General features: G+C 48.1%; 1 protein-coding gene across 1 annotated transcript in view; it reads left to right on the forward strand.

The window, feature by feature from the left end:
• The window catches only part of St14 (ST14 transmembrane serine protease matriptase), a 42,490-nt gene that overhangs the window by 8,665 nt on the left and 11,246 nt on the right, over positions 1–22,579 (forward strand). Inside the window, exons 2-8 of the mRNA XM_052188767.1 lie at positions 17,121–17,283; positions 17,649–17,776; positions 17,970–18,040; positions 18,938–19,095; positions 19,276–19,311; positions 19,553–19,793; positions 22,023–22,162. Coding sequence (XP_052044727.1) covers positions 17,121–17,283; positions 17,649–17,776; positions 17,970–18,040; positions 18,938–19,095; positions 19,276–19,311; positions 19,553–19,793; positions 22,023–22,162 — 937 coding nt within the window. The remainder of the gene's footprint in view (positions 1–17,120; positions 17,284–17,648; positions 17,777–17,969; positions 18,041–18,937; positions 19,096–19,275; positions 19,312–19,552; positions 19,794–22,022; positions 22,163–22,579) is intronic.

A 22,579-nucleotide genomic window follows, 5' to 3' on the forward strand; every position in this document is an offset into this window, starting at 1 on the left:
ACCGTGTGGAAACCGTAGAGCTAAACCATAGCGCCTCTCTTTCCCTCTCCTATCATGTTGAGAGTCTAGAAAGGGATCTGTCCCAGAGAGTTCATCTGAAGGGTCTTAATAAAGGACGAGAATCGGTCATAACCGTCCGTATCTGTCCTGCAGATCTAATCACCACTGACTGCAAATATTTGAAGAAAAAAATATGCCTGTATGGGCTTTTCTTGCTTTTATTCTCTGAAACATATATCACCAGTTGCATATATTTACATCTAGACATGATGTGAGGCATACAGAAGGCCGTGTATAAGTCCTGTGCAAACAGTACTTCATTTTATACAAGTGACTTGACCCGGGGACTGTCAATCCAATGAAACCTGGGATCTGCCCTCTGTGGATGGGGACCAGTACCTAGTCTAGATGAATATGACTTCTGTTTCAGCACCTCGGATGAGTTAGAGGATGCATCCATCAGGCCAAGGGCTGTGCCTGACCCCCGGCAGCACCGGGGAACCCGCTGGGTCAGATGGCTTGTGCTATGCTGTCGTATTCAGATCATGTTCACAGGAATATGACTAATGAGGAAGGTAAGCCAGGTGGCCAGAGGTTTGGAAAGCATTCTGTTTGACTGATTGCGGGAATCAAGCATGTTTCACTAGAGAAAGCAGAGCAAGAACACACACACACTGAGTGACTCAGGCGCTGCCCTGAGCCAGAGAGATCAGACTGGTCGGGTCCTAGCGCTAGTAGTGAAGTGGTCTTTTGGAAGCAGATCACACTGGCGAGAGGAAGGCCTTGTAATGTTGGTATCCAGTGAGAATGAGATTTCCCGGAGAAGCAAACAGCTTTGGGATTGAGGGCAGGGATGTCCCCTCGAATCTGCTAACCCGCTCTGAGGATGAAACTCCGAAGATCCTCTGAGCTGCCTCCTGAGAGTCTGGCTTGTAATTATGAGCTCAGTGAAACGCGTTCCCGGTTTCCCTGTTCAACCCTTTCGCTCCAGCTCATCCTCGGATCTGCACCTTAATTAGGGGCCTGGGAGCCACGGAGCGCCTGTTTCTGAATCTCACTAATTTGCGGAGGCTTGAGGGTTTTGTCTGCAGATCCCCGGGGCCTGCCATGCATTGTCCCTCAACCATAGAAAAGAAAGTCACTGATCTTCTGGTAGAAACAAGGCCTTGAATGATTCTCCAGAGATACACTAAACTTTGTGTAATGGGGGTTGGGGTTGGGGGAAGGGAGCCAACCCTCCCCAAATCCTGCAGGTGGTGTATTTAGATACCATTTATTTTAAACGTGATCCAGCAGTGAAGTTTAATTACATTAGTGACTGAGGGACTGAGACGCTTGGGAGACCGGAAGAAGGTAGGTGTGGTTTAAAAAGACAATGGCCTGGGTGTGGTGGCACACGTCTTTAATGGAGTTCCGAGCCAGAGACAGGCTGATCTCTGTGAGTTTGAGGCCAGCCTGCTCTGTATAATGAGTGTCAGGACAGCTAGGATCAGGACTCTGAGAGGGAGAGACTCTGCCTCAACCCTACCCCCTTCCCTGCCCCTCCAAACCAAAGACAATGGGAGGGAGCTTTGTGTTGGAAGCAGGACACAGCCTTGTCCCTAGTGGGTACAGGGACCGCCCCCAGGGGTAGAGCACGTGTAAAGACACACATGTACACATGCGGCAGGAGACCCGGGTGAATTCTCTGGAGTATATCAATGCCACTTGAGTACAACGGGCAAAGCGCTTCATTAAATTCTTACATTTTTGCGGAAATCTAAATTATCTCAACAAAAGTTGCAGTAATAAGAGACACAGTAGTCTGTGAAATTGGGATGTGGATTCATGAAAATGAATGAAAAGATGTTAGGAGATGCTGGTCACACCTCTCCTGCTGTTTCTGTTGTTTAGCTTGTTTGGGGGGGGGGAAGGGGATGGGGGAGGGTGGGTTAGAACAGCCAGCCTGTGCTGTTACACTTGGCCACTCTGGGCAGGGAGGGTGGTGTGGCGTTGGGCCATGTCTCAATCTCCAACCACTGCACCCTCCCACCCCCCAAATTAAAGCGTGATAAATCTTGGTGGGATTGAGGATGGAGGCTGGAAGGGAGGGAGGTAGAAGAGTTCCTGCTTCTTTCCAGGCTCAGAAAGGTGCATTGGGCTCTCTCTCTCTCTCTCTCTCTCTCTCTCTCTCTCTCTCTCTCTCTCTTTTTGACGACGAGCACCCCACCCCACACCTGGGCTTGGTCCCTCTTGGGCCTGTCAGGTCTTCTCTGGGTGGTGAATGCATGTTGGGCGGGGAAATAAAATCAAAGGGACACAGTAGAGAGGCCCCTGTCATTAGCTGGAATTAGCTAATTATGTTCTCTAAGGGGTCATTAGCCTAGTTTTAAGAGCGGGAGACTGAGGCCCAATGAGAAGTGTTTGCCCCACGAGCTGAGGGGTGCTCAACCCAGAACCCCAATCTGGGTCACACCCACTCCATCCCACAAAAAATAAAAAGGAAAGGATTCATGTCAGGCGGCCCTCCCCACACTGCGTTTCATCTCTTCTGAGAAGGAAGGTGTCTTGCCGCTGGGATGCGTGACTTCTGTCCCAAGGCTGTGTTGACAGCGGCCACCGTGGGCTTCAGTTTAGAGGGGAGGCATAGTGGAGACACAGGAGGAGCCTGCTGTTCCCTGGCAGAGAGTCACTTTTCTGTGTGTTGTGGACAGAGCCAGGTAGGTCCCGGGGACTTTCCCTCATGATCAGATCAGGTATGGAGACTTTCTGTTTACTTTACTCTGTGACAGCTACTGGCCCTCTGTTGGTGTTCTGTTCTGACGGGCTGTAGTTGATACATGGATATATTTTGCATCCAGCATTCACGTCTTATGGGACAGCGGGAGCCAGTGATAGGGTCAGAGAGCAAAGATGGGGTTCTGTGTGGGAAAATGGTGAAAGGGTTGGGGGGGAGGCCTCCCCCCCACCACGTGGCTAGGCCTGAGGCTGGCTGAGTGAATGAGGAGTGTGTGTTTCTGGTAGCCCCAGGGAATTTGGGGATGATACCTTAACTATTATGGGAGGGTCCCCATGGCAGGAAGTACAGCCAACCCACACCACAGGTACCTTGCGTCCCGGGTGGCTTAAAATAGACTGGCTGGAGCTGGTAAGCCGGGCTGCTTCCTTCACCAGTGGTGAGAAGTGGGTGAGCCTGGCTGCTGAGAAACTGGGAAGTGTGGGTGGAGTTTCTCAAGTGTCAGCTGCCCAAGGGACCCAGGCACTTGTTACAACCTTTCCAGATCCCAGGCACTTCCCCTGAGCAATACCCCAGGGTCTGCAGACCGGGAGAGAGGCGGGGGAATCCCGATGCTGAATGAGCAATGTGTTTGTTCTAGATCGTTTCTTACTAGACAAGTCTGGGGAAGGGCTGGCTAGCAAGTTCAACAGGGACCAGAGTCCCCTGCGAGCCGAGCCGAGTGACGGGCTTTGGCTGATCAAATGCTGTGGCTGATGGTTGGGTGGGAGGTGGAGGTTTTTTCCTTCTCTTGTTATGCAACGTTCCTCTTTGGATGAGAGTTTCCTGGGTTCTGGACTGTAACAATGATGGTTGGGTGAAGTCTGGCACTGGCAGCCTGCAGGTGGCCAGCTAGTTCACAGGAGAAAGTCCTTAGCAGGACTGTTCTGGTGGCTGGACAGTCTTGGGGGGGATACTGTGGGTTTAGTTCAGCTCCCTGCAGAAAACCAGAATGTCCCAGTAGACATTCTGGTTACCTAGTACATATGAAAGTTAATTTCTCCCTTTTTTTCTGCTAAATCTAAAAACAACAAAAAACAAAAACAAAAACAAAAAACCCAAACAAACAAAAATCAAAAACCAATGTACCAACTTAATAAAGAATACTCTTGCTAGCTGGGCAGTGGTGGCGCACGCCTTTAATCCCAGCATTTGGGAGGCAGAGGCAGGCGGATTTCTGAGTTCGAGGCTAGCCTGGTCTACAGAGTGAGTTCCAGGACAGCCAGGGCTACACAGAGAAGCCCTATCTCAACAGCCCCTACCCCCCACCCCTGACCAAAAAAAAAAAAAAAAAAACCCAAAAAACCAAAACACTCTTGCTAAAAGATGTAAATGACTGTTTGAGCCTTGGTAAAAATGGTGCCCGCGGATTGAAGGTGACCTTGCCTTGGTCTGTAAGTAGCACCATATCTTAAGTGAAGTGTAATAAAATGAGCTATGCTGCAATCATCAACTTGACCTCTGGCTTTCCCCTGACTCCACCTCTGCCATCTCTCAGAGCTGCCCACGTCCCCAGGTTCAGCTCTCCCCGTCTAGACAACAAACCCAGGTTCCTTCCGTTTCAGGGTTCATTCTCTATTCTGTTGACTGAGGTGGCCTCTGGCTCTGTGGCATTTCTGGGGACTCTGGCCAGGATGCCCAGAGCTGGCTGGCAAGATTATGGGTAGGCCATTCTTGAACAAGCGGATGTCTTCAAAGTACAGTAGCCCCCTGTCTTCTTGCGACGCTGGCCATCCCAGTGCTCAGTCACCTCCATCATGCTCTCGGTTCCTGATTTGAAAGTCACAGGGATATTTTACAGCTCTCAGCCCGGTGGTGGTGATATCATGGAAGTGAAATCTGTCCCACCTGTGGAGTTGATACACTGAGTCACAGGTTAAGTGAACACCGTCTGCCACAAATCAGTGACAGTTGGCAGAGGCTCAGGCATCAGCCACCCTTGACTTAGTCGCAGATCTGAGCCACACACCTGTGTTCCCAAAAAGATGACATCAGCACCTCTCCTTGACCTTGATCTCCAGCTGCAGAGACTGGCTTGCCCTTATCATGTGATGGCCCTTCACCCTCCCTGAGAGTCTGAGTAACCTCTCCGGGTTTCCGTGATTGATTACTCCTGTCTTTTCAGCATGTCACACCCAACTTGTAAGATATGCGTCTGGAGTGAAGGTTTATTTTATTTATTTTTCTATGATTCTGGTGGAATCTCTTCTCAATCTTGTCGAGTGTGGTGAGGAATCGGCAGGGAGTGTACGAATTCACCCAGATCAGACCAGACTAGAAAATGGTTAAGTTTGCAAAGCACGCTGGTAGGATGTAACAGGGATAAAAAGAATTGTCAGAAGCACCTGCCTCAATGGGCAGTGGTGGCGCATGCCTGTAATCCCAGCATTTGGGAGGCAGAGGCCGGCGGATTTCTGAGTTTGAGGCCAGCCTGGTCTACAGAGTGAGTTCCAGGACAGCCAGGGCTACACAGAGAAACCCTGTTTCAGTAAAAAATACAAAAAGAAAAACCAACACCCCTCCTGCCTTGGGCAGTTGGCTGCACAGGCAGAGGGCTTCAGGTTGAGAGCCATCCTGAATCCCACCAACCACCATCTGACATGCAAATGAGAGCAGTCGTGATTGGTTGATATTTGACTAGGGGTTTACAGGCTTTCTTTCTAACAGGGACCCGTGCTCTGAGCTAACTATGAAAAATTCTTGCTTTGACTTGCTAGTCTCAGAACCAGGGATGCTCTGGTTCTGAGACCTCTGATAGGCTGTATCCTTACGATGTGTCTGAACCAGGAGAGGGAGCCTCTTAATGAGAGGCTGCTTTAGCTGATTCCAACAGTATGTTGGTTCAGCATTTAGCTTTCAGCCGTGTTTTGTTTCCTACCTGATGGAGTAAGGAGGTTGCGAGGTTCTTGTTGACATAAGCAAATAAAATATACAAATAAGGATTTTATTTGTTGTTTGTTTTGACGAGCTCTGGTCTTGAGGACCAGTGCGCTTGAAATAATAGAAAAATGTGGTTTCCAGAGAGATGGGTCACTTAGTAAAAGTGCCTGAGTTTGGATCCCCAACACCCGCAGCTGCGTGGGAAGGGGATGAGATGATCCCAGGAGCATGGTGGCCGGTGCCGTGAGATAGGTGGGCTCCAGACGTGGTGATTTTTGTTTAAAAAAAAAAAAAAAAAACAAGGTGAGAGTGACGAGGAAGACACCAAATGTCTTCTGGCATTCACGTTTGAACACATGTGCACCCACACGCATAGGCACCTGCGAGCACACGTGTACATATGTATACACATCACACACTCCAAAGAAAGAAAGAAACTATTTTCTTTCTCTGTACTCTTCCTTTCCTGGTTTCTGGACCAGGCTCCCTCTCACTCCAGGAAGTTGAATGGGAATAGATACTCTGAGGTCATGCTTGCCACCTGAGCCCAGGGCTTTCCCCTTTCGTGCCCCCAGGGCTTGCACTGGCTTACACACTTCAAGCCACTCCGTTCTCCTGTTTTCCTGGAAATTACCCTGTGCTCAGTTGTCTCGGTGCCCTGGGGCCATGTTATGTTTCCGGCTCCTCTGGCCAGCACCAAACTGGAGCTTGTGGGTAAGGAAGAGGCCACCATAGTTACGAGGCTTCTGTTTGTGGTAAGCAAGCACCTGCTTCGCAGCCCCGTGTTCTATTTGTACACCTGCAGGTATGTTTACATTTAAGGAATAGAAACAGAGACAGGCACAAGCGTGTTTTCTCTTCTGTTGTCTCTGGCTGTATAGAGATCTTGTGTGAACTAACAGCAGGGTGTATAGGGCTCTCTGCCTACCTTTTTCCTCCTCACTTGGTCCCCGCACCGGACTCTGGGGCCAAGCACACACTTGCCGGAAATCCTGCCTGTGGTGGGAAGAGCTTGGCTCTTGTCCCAGGATGTCTGATTTACTATCTTTGAGACCTTGATCAGACCACTCCCTCTCATTCAGCCTCAGTTTCCTCTTCAATAAATTGATGGAGTTATGTAAGAGGACCTCCCTTATGCCTGAAAATGGAACCAGGAAAAAAAAAAAAAGGCAAGCAAGTTACTGATTAAACAGTTGTTTCTGGGTTGAGAAGAACCCCAGAACTCCTTCAATTCTGGAAGGTGATCTCGCAGGGAGGCAGAAATTAAATTCTGGATCTTCCTCGAGTGCTGTGTAACTTTGCAGAAGTATTGTCTGTCCCTGCCTTCTCTGTAAATTAGGGTGACAATACCAGTCTTGAAAAGTTCCTAGGATTATTGTGACGGTCTGGGAAGAAAATAGGTGGGAAACTACTCTATAGATTTAACATACATCTAAACATAATGAACTTCTTTCCTTCCTTTCTTTCTAAAGAAAATAAAAGACGTTTTATTTTATCTTTTTAAAATTTATTCATTTTATATATGTAAGTACACTGTAGGTGTCCTCAGATACACCAGAAGAGGGTCTTGTTGTAGATGGTTGCGAGCCACTATGTGGTTGCTGGGATTTGAACTCAGGACCTCTGGAAGAGCAGTCAGTACTCTTAACCACTGAGCCATCTCTCCAGCCCCCATAATGACTTTTCTAAAAGATATCTTTCATACACAGTCTCTTCAGATTGTATAGCTGAAACCTTTGTGGGTTTTTTCCCCATTCTGTGTGTCTTCATGTATGTAGGTGTATATAAATGTGTGTGTACACATGGATGTATGCTCATGCGTGTGAAGGTTCAGAGGTCAACATCAGATGTCTTCCTCAGTTTCTCTCCAACTTAAAGATTTATTTAGTTGGATGTATGAGTGTTTTGTCTGCGTGGATAGATGCGCACCGTGCATGCAGTTCCTGTGGAGGCCAGAAGAGGGCGACAGCTCCACCTGAAAGTGGTGTTAGGGTTGGTTGCGAGCCTTTTTTTGGGTGCCAGAAACCAAGCCTAGGTCTTCTGCAAGAGCAGAAGTGCTCTTAACCAGTGGGACGTCTCTCTAGTCTCCCTCTACTCAGTTTTTTGAGACAGGTTCTGTCGTTGAACCTGCAACTCACCAGTCCTGCTAGACTCGTTGACCAGTGAGCCCGGGCACCGTCTTGTCTCCACCCCATTGGTTTTGTGCGTGTGCTGGGGGTCCGGACTGATGCGGGTCATCTTGCTTACTTACACAGCAAGCACTTTGTCCACCGGTCCTCCTCCCTAGCCCGTTTTTCATTCATAAATATTATTAGACAACCGAGGCCCATTCTATATCTAGAGAAAGCTTATTTCCTGAAATAGAAAAGTAAAAACGAGCTAAAAAAAAAAAAAAGTTGCATTCTAAAAAAAGAGCAGAAAGGCAGTGACTTCAGATTAATTAACAAAAGGTGCTCAAGTGCTACTCTTCAAGGAATAAAATGTTCTTGGAAATGAGATGTCTGATTTTTGGAACAAAGTGTCACTTGTATAATTAACCCTGATGTCATATCCTGGGGGCCCTCCAGTTTTGCTCTCTTTCAAGGGCTTTGCATTTACATATGAATTTCACATTCAGCCAGTTAGTGTCTTTAGGGAACACACTGGGATCTTGATCAGGATTGTATTGAGTCACGAACACGTTTGAGATCAGATACCTTATCAATAGGGAGTCTTCCAGGCTGAGAACAGAGCACATCCCCCAGCTCCCTGGTCTCTGGAGTTTCTCCCACTGACCTGTAATTTCAGTGTGCATGTCTTGAATGAATGTCCTTTGTCAGACTTTCCCCTGAGGAGTTGTCTTTGTGACAACTATTTGTGAACTATTTGTGAAGTCTTTGTGAACTATTGTAACTGGTAACTTTCACTATTACTTTCCAGTTGTTCCTTGGCGGAAATACAGAAATACAGTAGATTTTCTTCATTGATCTTATTAAGATTTTTTAAAAGATTTATTTATTTATTATATATGTAAGTACACTGTAGCTACCTTCAGACACACCCGAAGAGGGCGTCAGATCTCATTACGGATGGTTGTGAGCCACCATGTGGTTGCTGAGATTTGAACTCAGGACCTCCGGAAGAGCAGTCAATGCTCTTAACCCCTGAGCCATCTCTCCAGTCCCGTTCATTGATCTTAATAAGTTCTGCAGCCTTCTTGCTAACTGATTTCAGTAACTTTTCTTTAAAATTTTTAAGTTACATTGATCAATGGCTCGGTGAGGGGGTGTGCACGTGGCACAGTGGTGCGTGGGGGTCAAAGGACAGCTCGCAGGAGCCAGTTCTCTTCTCCGACTACGTGGCTCCAAGGCTAGAGCTCAGGTGCTCGGTCTTGGTGGCAGAGAGCCTTTACCTGCTGGGTCGTCTCAGTGGCTCACAAACAGTGTGATAGTCACACAAGGACAGGCGGGTAGGTAGCCTGATGGAGCCAGTTAGCCTGGAAATAAAGCCATAGCTAATTGCATGAATTGTGACAAAGGTGGCACTGAGGAGAAATAGTAGTTTGCTAGTAAAAGATGATAGATTCATTGGAGATCTGTCCATGAAATGAAAAGGACTTTATTCGTATCTTATATCATGAAAACAAAAACCCACAGGAATTCTGGGCCCAGGAATTATAGGCCCAGCCATAAAACTTGAAACTATAAAATGTTTAGAAGAAACTACAGGGCTGGAAAGATGGCTCAGCGGTTAAGAGCACCGACAGTTCTTCCAAAGGTTCTGAGTTCAATTCCCAGCAAACACATGGTGGCTCACAATCATCTCCCACAGACTCTAAAGGAAATATTTGGCAGGTCGGTCATCCTCAAATAAAAATCCCCACACTCATCAGGGACCTTGCTATGAAGTTAAAACACAAGCCCCGAGGGAGGAAGTCTTTGGGAAGTGTATAAAGAACGTGCATGTAGAATATATGTAAAGAATTCTCAGATCCAAGGACAGGAACATGAGAAAGGCATTGAGAGAACAGGCAGAAGATTAGAGACAACGCTTCAGCCAAGAAGACAAATCAGATGGCTGTGGTGTACATGAAAAGTTGCTCAGTGTTATCAGCCGTTGGGGAAAAGCCATTTAAAGCCACAGCGAGAAACCACGTGTATCTATGAAAATTCAGAGGACTGCCTGCTCTAATTTGTTTTCCACTGCTCTGATAAACACCACAACCCAAAGCAGTGTGGACGGGAAGAGGGTTCAGGTGGTGGGCGTGTTCCAGTCCCGTCTGTCATTGAAGGAAATCGGAACAAAGACTATGGCTTTTTATGGACGCTTTCTCCTCTGGCTATCTCAGCTTTTCTTTCTTTTTTTTTTAAGATTTATTTTATTTATATGAGTTCACGGTAGCTGTCTCCAGACACACCAGAAGAGGGCATCAGATCTCATTACAGATGGTTGTGGGCCACCATGTGGCTGCTGGGAATTGGACTCAGGATCTCTGGAAGAGCAGTCAGCGCTCTTAACCACTGACCCATCTCTCTCAGCTTGCTTTCTTATACAAGCTACCTACCCAAGGATAGCACCACCCACTATGAGTGGCCTGGGTCCACTCATATCAACCAGCAACCAAGAAAATGCCACACTGACATGCCACAGGCCAATGTGATGGAGGCGTTTTCTCAATTGAGGGTCCCTCCTCCCAAGTGGTTCTAGTTTGGGTCCAGTTGACATAAACCAACCAGCCCGTAGGCCACACCAAGTACTAGGTAGGGTGTGAACATCTAGAATTTCCACAGTTGCTGATGAGAGTATAAAATGGCCCAACCATTCTGTGAAGCACTTTGGTGGTTCCTCAATTCAACCCATCATATGGACGCACCATTCTACAGTGAGATCGTCACCCTACAGAGATGGCTGTGTAGTCTAATACGAAGATTTCTTACAGGGCTGTTTGTATCCACTGAGCAATTCATTAACATAGTGTGGTGGTTTGCGTTTCCCCCTGTTTTCTCAGGGATTTTCACGTGTGGTCACCAAAGCCACGTGCCATTCCCAATTCAACCTCTCACTTGGCTTTCTGCTTCAGTGTGGAGATAGAAATCTCAAGCATAAAATTCTAGCTGCCACGCTTGCCTGCTACATTGCTGTAATGGTGATGGATTCCTCTTATCCCTTCGAAACTGGAATAAACCCTTGCCTCTACAAGATGCCTTGGTCACGTTGTGCTATGAGGACTAGAAATGTAACTTATACATGTTGAACTCTAGAAAGAGGAAATGACTCTAGTGACAGTAAGTGGTGGTTGCTTGGAGACAGGAGAGGGAGTCAGGAAGATCAGGAGGGAGGACCTAGAGGAAACTTTTAAAGGTGGTATCATGTTGGTTATTTTGACTGTGATGTTGGCTTCACAAGTATAAATATATGTTTGTATTTGTTAGCTTTTCGTTGCTGTGACTAGATTGCCTGACAGAAGCCAGCTCCTAATGACAAGTTTCCGCCCACTTTGATAGGCTCCATCTATCAAAGGTCCTATAGCCTACCATCAACCACTGAAAACACAAGCCTGTGGGGGACACTTTAGATCCAACCATAACAATTCTCCAAACTAGAAGTTTTAAACAGGCACTGTTGATCGTATATCGTGTGGTTTCAGGGAAATTGTTCCAAAAGTCTTGTTGGAGTAAGCTTAGAACGCTCCCAGAAAAAGCTAAATGATGTAAAACACAGAGAGGGAGTACAAGACAGAGGTACACTCCACCATTGGTGTTCTGAAGTGTCATCATGATGTATTGAGTTATTTATACTTTGCCTTTATCTTGCTTACCATGTGTGAGTCCTTTGAACTTGAAGATTTGTTTGTATCTTCGGATCTTCCTTGGACTTGTACTTTTGTTATTTCATTGATGTGTTCTCTGGCAGCTCAGAAGTGGGCTCCAGCTTCCTTCCTCTCTGTGGCGGTTTGAATAAAAATGTCCTCCATTGGCTAATATAGTTGAATACTTGCTCACCAGTGAGAAGATCTGTTTGAAAGGATTATAAGGATTAGGAGGTGTGGCCTTGTTGGAGGAAGTGTGTCACTAGAGGTGGGATTGTGGGTCAGAATGTAGCTCTCAGCTAATACTCCAGCACTATGTGTGCTGCCCTGTTCCCTGCCATGATGATAATGGACTAAGTCTCTGAAACTAAGCAAGGCCCCAATCAAATGCTTTCTTTCCTTTACAAGAGTTGCCTTGATCAACTAAGACACTCTCCCTTCCTTCTCTTTCCTTTCCTTTCCCTACCTTCCTTCTTTCCTTCCTTCCTTTCCTTCCTTCCTTTCTTTGTTTGTTCATTCCTTCCTTCCTTCCTGCGTTCCTGCCTTTCTTCCTTTTTTCCTTCCCAGAACCCTATGACTGTTGGGCAAGTATTGAACCACTGAGTCCCTAGGCCTAAATGTTACAGAAGATGGGAATAAGACTAGGAAATCTCAAAATCTTTACTGTAGACCTCCGTAGTGGATGGGAAGGATAGCTGGAGAAATTTAATCAGAGTACATCTGGACTTAAGGACACAAAGTCAGAAGAGGCTATAGTGAGGAGTGGAAGAAGGAAGATGGGTTTATTCTCCCACCTTTTCCTGAATGCCAGAGGCAGTGTATAAATCCAGTCAGGAGATCAGAGTGCTGTGTCTTCTTGGAGCAATTAATCCATACCATAGCATGACCAAGATACTGTTGGAAGAGCCTAGTAGAAAATCTAACTAGAAATATAAAGAGAAAAGCATACTTCTACAAACAATAAAAGAGGAAGAAATAAAAAACCTTATTAAAGTTTGAGCAGCAAACACGAATAACCTCAATAAAAAGGTTAAAGAATAAGATTGCTGGGGCTGAAGAGATGGCTCAGTGGTTAAGAGCACTGACTGCTTTTCTGAAGGTCCTGAGTTCAATTCCCAGCAACCACGTGGTGGCTCACAATCACCTGTAATGAGATCTGACGTCCTCTTCTGGTGTGTCTGAAGACAGCTACAGTGTACTTACATATAATAAATAAGTAAATCTTAAAAAAAAAAAAAAAGAATAAGATTGCTAAAGATTGATATAGTGAGGAAAATGTAGATCAGGAAAAATGAAGGAAAGGAATAAATATCACAAGAAGTATCATAAGAAAGTTTCTTAGATTGTAACATGGAAATTTCTAAATTCAGAAGACATATGGCAACTTCAGTGTACTGAAATTCAGAGTGAAATTAGGGTTCATCTTGAGGTTTTTTTTTTTTCAGAGAAAGACAAGTCATTAAATAAAAGATAACAGACTTAGGCTCTCAGAAGCAAAATTAGAAACACAGTGTTTTGGGTGATGGTGGTGCATGCCTTTAATCCCAGCACTTGGGAGGCAGAGGCAGGCAGATTTCTGAGTTTGAGGCCAGCAGAGTGAGTTCCAGGACAGCCACGTCTATAAAGAGAAACCCTGTCTCAAAAAACCAAATCGAAAAAACAAATAAAAAAGAAAGAAAGAAAGAAAGAAAGAAAGAAAGAAAGAAAGAAAGATAGTGTTTCATGGTTCCAGTCAAAAATGTGGCAGAGGAAGGCCTTGTTGGGCATCAGTGGGAGGAGTGGTCCTTGGTTAGGTGAAGGCTCAATAGATGCCCCAACAAAGGGAAATTGAGGGGGGGATGTGGGAGTGGGTCGGCGGAGGGGCATATACTTGGAGGCAGAGGGTGGGAGGAGGTGTTGGGGGTTTTTAGGGAGGGGGGAAACCAGGAAAGGTTTTACCATTTGAAATGTAAAGATTATATTTTTAAAAAAATTATGAAAAACCTGTCAAAAATAAAAAAATTAAAAAAAAGAAACAGTGTTTTCAAAGTTCAAAAAGGAAATTATTTTAACCCTATAATTCTATACCCAACCCAACTATCAACAAATACGAGTGTAGAAAAGAGAATTTTTTTAGAGCTAGGGTCCCTCTATGAGGCCCAAACCATTGTAGAACTCACTATCTAGACCAGTCTGGCCTTGAACTCAGAGGTCCACCTGCCTCTCTCCCTTCTGAGTGCTGGGATTAAAAGTCTCTCTCTCTCTCTCTCTCTCTCTCTCTCTCTCTCTCTCTCTCTCTCTCTCTCTCTTACACACACACACACACACACACACATATAAAGGAAGAAATAAAAACTATATTTAAAACTACGTAAAGCATCAAAACTTTTCCTTCTCGGAAAGCTTCTTACAGTAGAATAAGCTTCAGACAGAGTGGCTCCATGATTGCAATCCCAGAACTCAGAGGCTGAGGCCAGAGAATCATTGACTTCAAGCCTATTCTGGGCTAAATAGTGGTCAGCCTAGGCTATAGAGTTGTGAACTTTGCTCACAAGACCAATAAAAAGCAAAAGCCAAACAAACAAACAAACAAACAAACAAAAAAAAGAATCCAAATGAAAATAGACTGAGCTACAAGAGATGAACATGGGACTTTAGGAAACAGGCTTCAGAGCAAGTCAAAGGCAAAGGATGTCCTCAGATCCTGGAAGGACATTCATAGGGAGGGGGCACAGGGAGAAAATGAAGTGAGCTATTTGACTGACTTGTTGTATATAAGGTTTTAAAACCTTGCCAGGCAGTGATGGCACACGCCTGCAATCCCAGCACTTGGGAGGCAGAGGCAGGCAGATTTCTGAGTTCAAGGCCAGCCTGGTCTACAGAATGAGCTCCAGGACAGCCAGGGCTATACAGAGAAACCCTGTCTTGAAAAACCAAATCAAAAAATACCCCAAAAAACAAAAAACAACAACAACAAAAAACAACAACAACTTGATTCTACAACTTTGGGAGGATGGAGGAGAAAAATGAAGGGACAATATTATGATTTACATTATCAAGTTAGTAAATCGGGGCTCAGCAGCAGAGAGCACTGGCCACTTTTCCAGAGGACCTAAATTTGTCTCTCAGCGCCCACCTCAGGTGGCTCACAAATGCTTGCTTGCGACTCCAGCTCCAGGTGATCTGACACCCTTTTGTAGCCTCCTTGGGTAATTACACTCACATGAACATAACCACACACAGATACGAACACTTACACAAACTTTTTAGAAATTATCTAGGCAAGGTTAGAGAGATGGCTCAGCAGTAAAGAACACTGGCTGCTCTTCCAGAGGTCCTGAGTTCAATTCCCGGCACCCACATGGATCCATTGGTAATGGAATCTGATGCCCTCTTCTGGTATGTCTGAAGACAGTGACAGTATAGATATGTTGGAGGATATTTCCTGTCTAATCACATTGGGGCAGCAGAAGGCCCGTGATTGGACAAGAAAGGGGAGGCGGAGCTAGGAGTTGGGGAGAGAGACAGAGGTCACAGGAGGAGAAGAGGAATAGAGGCTGACATACATTTATCAAAAGGTTGGAAATATTGGGATAAAGTTTTTATCATTGTCAATTGGCTCTAAGATTACTGTATTTGCATCTTTTTAAATTTATTTATTTATTTATGTATTTATTTATTTATTTTGAATTTGGTTTTTTTCGAGACAGGGTTTCTCTGTGTAGTCCTGGCTGTCCTGGAACTCACTCTGTAGACCAGGCTGGCCTCGAACTCAGAAATCTGCCTGCCTCTGCCTCCCAGAGTGCTGGGATTGCAGGCGTGAGCCACCACTGCCCGGTTCTGTATTAGCATCTTGTAATTGTGTTTATAATGTACATACATCTAATTGGCTAACTAATTAGGATTAAAGATCGTGTATTACCAGGTTATTGGACGATGAGCTGACAGACTGTGGGATGAGTGTGGGGAAGCAAGAGGAACTTGGGGTCCTATGACGGAGACATGGCTAACAGAGGGACCTCCGAGTAAGATGGCCCAGCGGAGGCCCTGGCAGGCCTAGAGACCAGCAGCTCCAGAGAGCTGGCGGTGGAGCCGGACAGGAGCTCCGTGGCTCTCCGTTATCAGGATGGCAGGTCACAGAAGCGTGGGCCTAACCCGCAGAGAGTTCGCGGGGCCTATAGAGGTCACGTGACACCTCAAATGTTGGCTCAGGCAGTGGTGAATGCGAAGACTCTTGCCGCTCTGGGTGCTGAGGGTAAGAGATGGATGAGTGCTTAGCTCCAAGGCACTAAACTGCTCTCCTCTAAGTCCCAAGACCCAGGGAACATCGAGTTAGAGGAAGGTGCAAAGCATGTAAGAGCTTTGTTCTGGACGGCTGCCGAACACCGTCTTTAGGCAAGGCACGGCCGTTGCAATCGTGATTCTATGGCGGCCATGATTATGGCTGCCTCGGGTCCCCGCGGGCGGTCAGCGGTCAGCGGTCGGGTGTGGTTGGGGGAGGGGTTGCGGGCCCTACTTCTCATTCCTGTGATGTCCATCTAGTAGTTTCAGGGAAAGGAGAAGTCATTGTCTTCACTTGTATGGCTACTGGTGACTCCCAAGTCTCTAGTGGATAATTCCCATCCAAGGGTCTCACACACACACTCACACACACACACACACACACACACGACATTGGTTAGAGTAAGTGGGTCACAAAACGAAAAGCCATAAATCTGGGGAGTGAGACTGTAAGGAGGCAAAGGGAGATTGATGGATGGGAGGGAGAGAAGGGAGGGTGTGGGGATAGAATCACCAGAGAATGTCTCATGTTCATGGGTGAGATTGTTGAAGAGCAGCCATGGAGATGGCCTCTGTCACCAAGCTTAACAACCTGAATTTAGTCCCTGGAGCCCATGTGGTGGAAGTGGAAGAGCTGACTTCTTCAAGCTATCCCCTGACCTTCATGTCAGACAGACAGACAGACAGACAGACAGACTTGGGGGGGGGGAGACATGTTTATTGTTGGAGCTTGACATACAGATCTGAGGTGACAGCAGGTGTGTCTCAGAGACCTGAAACAGTTCTGCAGCTGAGGAGGTTGAGGTGGGGCCATTGCTTTCTTTGCAGTCTCAGGGTGGGCAATTTCCATCTGACCCACAGGCTTCTGGCCCAGGTGACCAAGGGGATTGTACTGGGTACAGTCGAGGATGGCCTTAGAAGTCCCTGCAGAGGGTCCACAATGCCGCTTGTGTTCCTGGACTGTTCGCTCTGCCTGTAACTGGCAGCCATTTATGCCAAAGACATTTTACACAAGCCCAGATCCTCAGCGCTGGGTGTAGAGACCCCTGAAGTCTTAAACTTGCTTGGTTTATCTTGAGACAGGGTCTCATGTAGCTCAGGCTGGCTCCAAATGCCTTATGTAGCTGATGCTGGTCTTGAACTCTTAATCCTCTGCCTTCACATCCCAAGTGCCTGCCTTGCTGTGGGTTATGTTGAACAGTTCATGCCTGCCAGCCAATGGGGTACGGGTAGGAGCGCCTCCATTTCTACCGCTGGGGTGGTGATTTGTATCTTCTGACAGGTGGCGGCCCTTGGGCATAGAGGCCCTGCACTCCTGGGTGAAGCCCCTTCTCCATTGCGCATCCTGGTTCCCCCAAGCTCCCTCACGCCACTGACCTTGAGCGAGAAGCCTTTGGGAAAGTGTTTCTGAATCCTGGAACCTTTTTTTGCTTTTAGAACGTGAATGGCTTTGAGGAGGGCGTGGAATTCCTGCCCGCCAACAACGGCAAGAAAGTGGAGAAGAAGCGAGGCCCCAGGCGCTGGGTGGTGCTGGTGGCCGTGCTGCTCGCCTTCCTCATGCTCTCGCTCGCAGCTGGCTTGCTGGTGTGGCACTTCCATTGTGAGTGACATAGTGACGGCTCACCCTCTGCCCCCAGTGGGCAGGCCGAAGGGCCACCTATGACGAACAGGAGAGAACGGGGTCAGGGATGAGGGGGGATGGGAGGAGAGGGATGCGTGGGAAGGGTCCAGTGCACTGTCTCTGAACCGTTTCAGGCAATGATGGTGAAGGATGGGGGGGGGAGGTGCCTGGTGGGGGGGTGCCTGGTGGGGGGGGTGTGCCTGGTCAGCGGGGGGGGGGGGGGGTGCCTGGTCAGATTTGACCCCTCTTAGCGTGAGTCCCTTACAGCTGAGGGTGGCAGGGTTGGCCTGGTGGAGTCACGTGGTGACAATCCATCATCCATTGTCATTCTTTGCCTCTGGTAGACCGGGATGTGCGAGTCCGAAAGCTCTTCAATGGCCATCTGAGGATCACAAATGAGAACTTTCTGGATGCGTATGAGAACTCCACCTCCGCAGAGTTTATCAGCCTGGCCAGCCAAGTGAAGGAAGCGGTGAGTCGAGTACCAGGGGATGTCCTTTGTCCTGTCTGCCCCAGCATCATGCCATGCACAAAGGACTCCTCTCTCCTCTGCTCCCAGACCCCCGGGCTGGGGATGGGCTGAGGCTGGGCTGGGCTCGGAGCAGTCTAGGGAAGGGGTCGTTTCTCCTATTTGGCCAGCGTTAAGCCTTGTCTCTTCCCCTCAGCTGAAGCTGCTGTACAGTGAAGTCCCTGTCCTGGGTCCCTACTACACGAAGTCCATTGTAACTGGCTTTAGGTGGGTGCTGGAGGTTGGTGTGGTGGCATGGGCTTTGACTGTCTGCGAAGAGGGTCAGTGTATCTGTCCTTTGTGCAAGTGACTTAGAAGGCCTGGCCCTTCTGTCTCCAAGGCAGGAACTGATGGTGTTGGCTGGGCAAAGTCTACAAACACCATCTTCACAGAAGCTGCCTGGAGCATTAAATTCTTAAAAGACATTGGCTTTCCAGATTTGGGTTTGATGGAGTTGGGGGTGTCCAGGAAGGCTGCGTGCAAACTTCTTTTGCTTTCAATGTCTTTCTGCGGGGCTGGGGGTGGAATCCGTCTCCTCACCCACGTCAGGCAAATGACCAATGACTTCACACTCCAGGTCCCCTGCCTCCATATCTGAGACATGCTTTCACTGTGTTGCCTACACTGGCCTCAAACTTGTGGACTTGTCCTCCTGCCTCAGCGTCCGGAATAGTTGGGATTGTGGGCTTTGGTCCCTGTGCCTGGCTCCCAGTGTACATGGTCCTGAGAGTTGACTGTGGGACCCTCTTCCTTTTGGAAACATCACCTCCTCGAGTGGTTCAGGCTGCCCTCGGACTTGTAGCCCGCTTGGCTCAGTGTCTGGAATTGTAGGTGTGTGCTACCACACCCAGCTCCAAAGTACCTTTATTTTGCTTGTTCAGTTGAAGCTTCTGTAATACAGGATAGCAGGTGGATTCTCACCCGCGTCTCAAATCAGCAATCAGAGCCAGGGGGCTTCTACTGAGCTGCCGTGAGCTCAAGCGTAGCGTGCGTGCGTGCGTGCGTGCGTGTGCGTGTGCGTGTGCGTGTGTGTGTGTGTGTGTGTGTGTGTAACTGTTGTATAGAGTGTAGGTCTCTGGAGTTCCCACCCCATCTTAGGCTCTCCCTTCCCCCCCTCCCCCCCAGTGAGGGCAGTGTCATCGCCTACTACTGGTCAGAGTTCAGCATCCCCCAACACTTGGAGGAAGAGGTTGAACGCGCCATGGCTGTGGAGCGAGCTGTTACTTTGCCGCCCCGAGCGCGGGCACTGAAATCCTTCGTGCTGACCTCTGTGGTGGCCTTTCGTGAGTAAGGGGCAGACCAGGGTGGGAATGTGCGGGCCAGCCTGTAGAGGGGTGGGGCTGGGAGAGCTACACTCACAGGCCCGGGTGCACTTGCTGACTGGCACCTCCTTTCGGGTAATAAGGAGACAAGAGTAAGGGACCCGATTGTCTGGGTAAAATGCTTGCTTTCTTGTTCTTCAGCCATTGACCCCAGGATGCTGCAGAAGACTCAGGACAGTAAGTATCGCGTTGACCTCTGGTGGGGAAGAAAGGTGTCTTGCTAGATGCCCCTGAAGCTGTGGAGTCCCCAGAAGTTAGATGGTACCGATGGACAAGCATCTCTTTTTTTTCCTTTCCCCTCCAAAGCCTGCTTCCTTGTGTCTACGAGAGATCTCAGTGATTTGAGACGTGCTGGGGGGTGGAGCTAGGTCCGGGGTGGGGCCTGCAGGGACCACACCTTCCTTCTTCTCTCCCGCAGACAGCTGTAGTTTTGCCCTGCATGCCAGTGGTGCGGCAGTGACGCGTTTCACCACCCCCGGCTTCCCTAACAGTCCCTACCCGGCTCATGCCCGCTGCCAGTGGGTCCTACGGGGGGACGCCGACTCTGTGCTGAGCCTCACCTTCCGAAGCTTCGATGTGGCTCCCTGCGATGAGTATGGCAGTGACCTGGTCACAGTGTACGACAGCCTGAGCCCCGTGGAGCCCCATGCTGTGGTGCGGTGAGTGTCCCGGAAAGCAGGGGCGGCGCTGGCTGAGGGAGCCCGGCCCTTGCTGGGATGAACCATTTGAACGGATTGTGGTATAGATTTGGGATATAGTTGGTGACATTTGGCCACAGGGCCACTGTGAAATAGACAGTGGAGGGCAGGCATGGGATGCACCTGCATGAGCTCCAGAGATCCTTGGCTTTGTCGGTGATTAGGCTGACGGACGTGGGCTTCCCTAACTGCTTCCAGAAAGGCGGGAGTACGGTGAAGCGGGCATAGCCAGGCCTGCAGTGCAGGAGACAGTTCCCAAGCAGACGGGACAGGACTGTGAAGGGTCATTTAAGAAAGGAAGCCAACCCGGGGTAACAGGCCTGGCTCGTTGGGATCATCTCAGCAAACTCTGGTGCCAGGGCTGCCCCTAGCTGGCTGCTACCGGGCCCCACATGTGACAGCCTGGTGGGGAGGGTTTGGGGACTTTGATTGGCTGGTAGGTTTTCTGAAAGGTGTTGGTAGGCAACTCTAGTTGATAGTAGTCTATAGGGATTGGTTGATACCAGGAAGGCCAAGTCTCGGCTGTCAGAGCATCAGAATCGCAGAAAATAAAGGTGTCATTAATATACCTGTTGGAGGGGTTGGGGGGGGGGTAGCCTGAGATGGGTGCCCCAGAAAGCCCCGTGTTAGGGTGGAGTTCTTTTCACCCTTTCCAGGGTGTTGGGGATGTTCAGCCTCTCCTTGATGCAGGTCAAAGCCTTCTATCCATCTTGACCCAAACCAGGACAGAGCCATCTTTTGCCACTGCTGAACAGTCAAGACTAAGTCCTTTTCTCATTTCTCTATAAACATTTTCCCATCTGTTAATTATGCAAAAAAAAGAAATACTCTCCTCCCTCCAAAAAGCCTAAAGTCAGGCATGGTGGTTTGAACTGAGCCCTAGCAGTCAGGAAATTGAGGCAGGAGGATTGTCTTGGCTACCTAGTGAGTTCTAGAACAGAGTGGACTAAGAGTGTGAGGTCCTCTTTCTCTGTCTCACACATGTACAAAAACCAATAATGACAATAATAATAATAATAATAATAAAAAGAAATTTTCCAGAAGGAGAGTAAGTGACTATGACTGTCTTAGTTTTTCGGGTCGCTGTGATAAGACACCCTGAGAACAGCCACTTAAGGGAGAAAGGCTTTACCCAGCCCACAGTCCACCGCTGTGAGAAGTCACATTGGCAAGAGCTGAAGGGAGCTGGTTACATTGTATCCACAATCAAGAAACAGAGAGTGATGAATGTCTGGTCTCTCTCCCTCCATTTTGTACAGTCCAGGGTCCCCACCAGGAAATAGCGTCACAGCTGTCCTACCCTATTGTCACATCTCCTTTGCAGGTCCTAAGGTCCAAAGGGTGATTCTAGATTTGATTAGGTTGATAACTGTAGTCATCAGTGACCTCTCTTCCCTCACCTAAGATCAACCACTGCTAGGTTGGACCTGACTTGGTGTTTGTGTGTGACTTGTGTTTGTGTGCAAGGAGGGATTACACTGTATTAGCTTGTTTTGTTGTTGTTTTGTTTTTGCTTTTGAGACAGGAGCGCTCTATTTAGACTGGTGGTTCTCACTGTACAGCTTGCAGAAGGCACAAGATGCTCCATCTGCTCTGTAGCCACTAAAATCAGTAATATTGATTACATTTATACCTGATAAATAATTTAGAATAACAAAATAAAGAGAAGGAAGGTTTTTTGTTTGTTTGTTTTGTTTTTGTTTTTTGTTTTGTTTTGTTTTTTTTGGATTTGGTTTTTTTGAGACAGGGTTTCTCTGTGTAGCCCTGGCTGTCCTGGAACTCACTTGGTAGACCAGGCTGGTCTCGAACTCAGAAATCTGCCTGCCTCTGCCTCACAGAGTGTTGGGATTACAGGCGTGCGCCACCACCGCCCGGCTGAGAAGGAAGTTTTATCTTGGCATGGTGGTGTATGCCTGTGACTCCAGACTCAGGAGACTGAGGATTTGAGGCTAGCCTGGGCACTACACAGAGACCTGTTTCCCAAAATGGTCTTACTTTGTAGCATAGGCTAGCCTTGAACTCAGAATCTCCATACCTCAGCCCCCCTTTGCTGGGGCTTCCATTGTGCCCTTGAGTGTTCACATCCAGGGTTAGGAGTGGGGTCCTCTGACCTCTCTACTTGGAGCTAAGTTTCGTGTGAAAGGTCTCTGTCTTTTTGTCCCTGTCACTTACTCTCTCTCTCTCTTGCAGGCTATGTGGCACCTTCTCGCCCTCCTACAACCTGACTTTCCTCTCCTCCCAGAACGTCTTCCTTGTCACGCTGATAACCAACACTGACCGGCGACATCCTGGCTTTGAGGCCACTTTCTTCCAGCTGCCCAAGATGAGCAGTAAGAATGGCCAGGGCCAAAGATGGGCGTGTCCTTAGGCTGCAGACAGGGGGCAGGTCTTAGAGGAATTGCTGAGCCCAGGCGCTTGGCAGACTGGCCCTTCTGTGAATTGGTTGGAAACTGAGACCAAAGGCCATTTTGTCTTCTTTTTTGTAATTTTTAATTTGGGGGTGGGGTGGGATGGGGTGGGGTGTTGAGACAGGGTCTCCGTGTATAGCTCTGGCTGTCCTGGAACTCACTAGGTAGAAGAGGCTGCCTCAACTCATGGAGATCTGCCAGCCTCTGGGATTAAAGGCATGTACCACCATGCCCCGCTGTGGGACCCCCTCCCCTTTCTAAGTTTGATTTATTTCTGTGTTCATTGGTGTTCTGTCTGCATGTCTGTGAGAGGGTGCCAGATCCTCTGGAACTGGAGTT

The sequence above is a fragment of the Apodemus sylvaticus genome, chromosome 7 (assembly GCF_947179515.1).
Source record: "Apodemus sylvaticus chromosome 7, mApoSyl1.1, whole genome shotgun sequence".
In the NCBI taxonomy this organism is placed as follows: Eukaryota; Metazoa; Chordata; class Mammalia; order Rodentia; family Muridae; genus Apodemus; species Apodemus sylvaticus.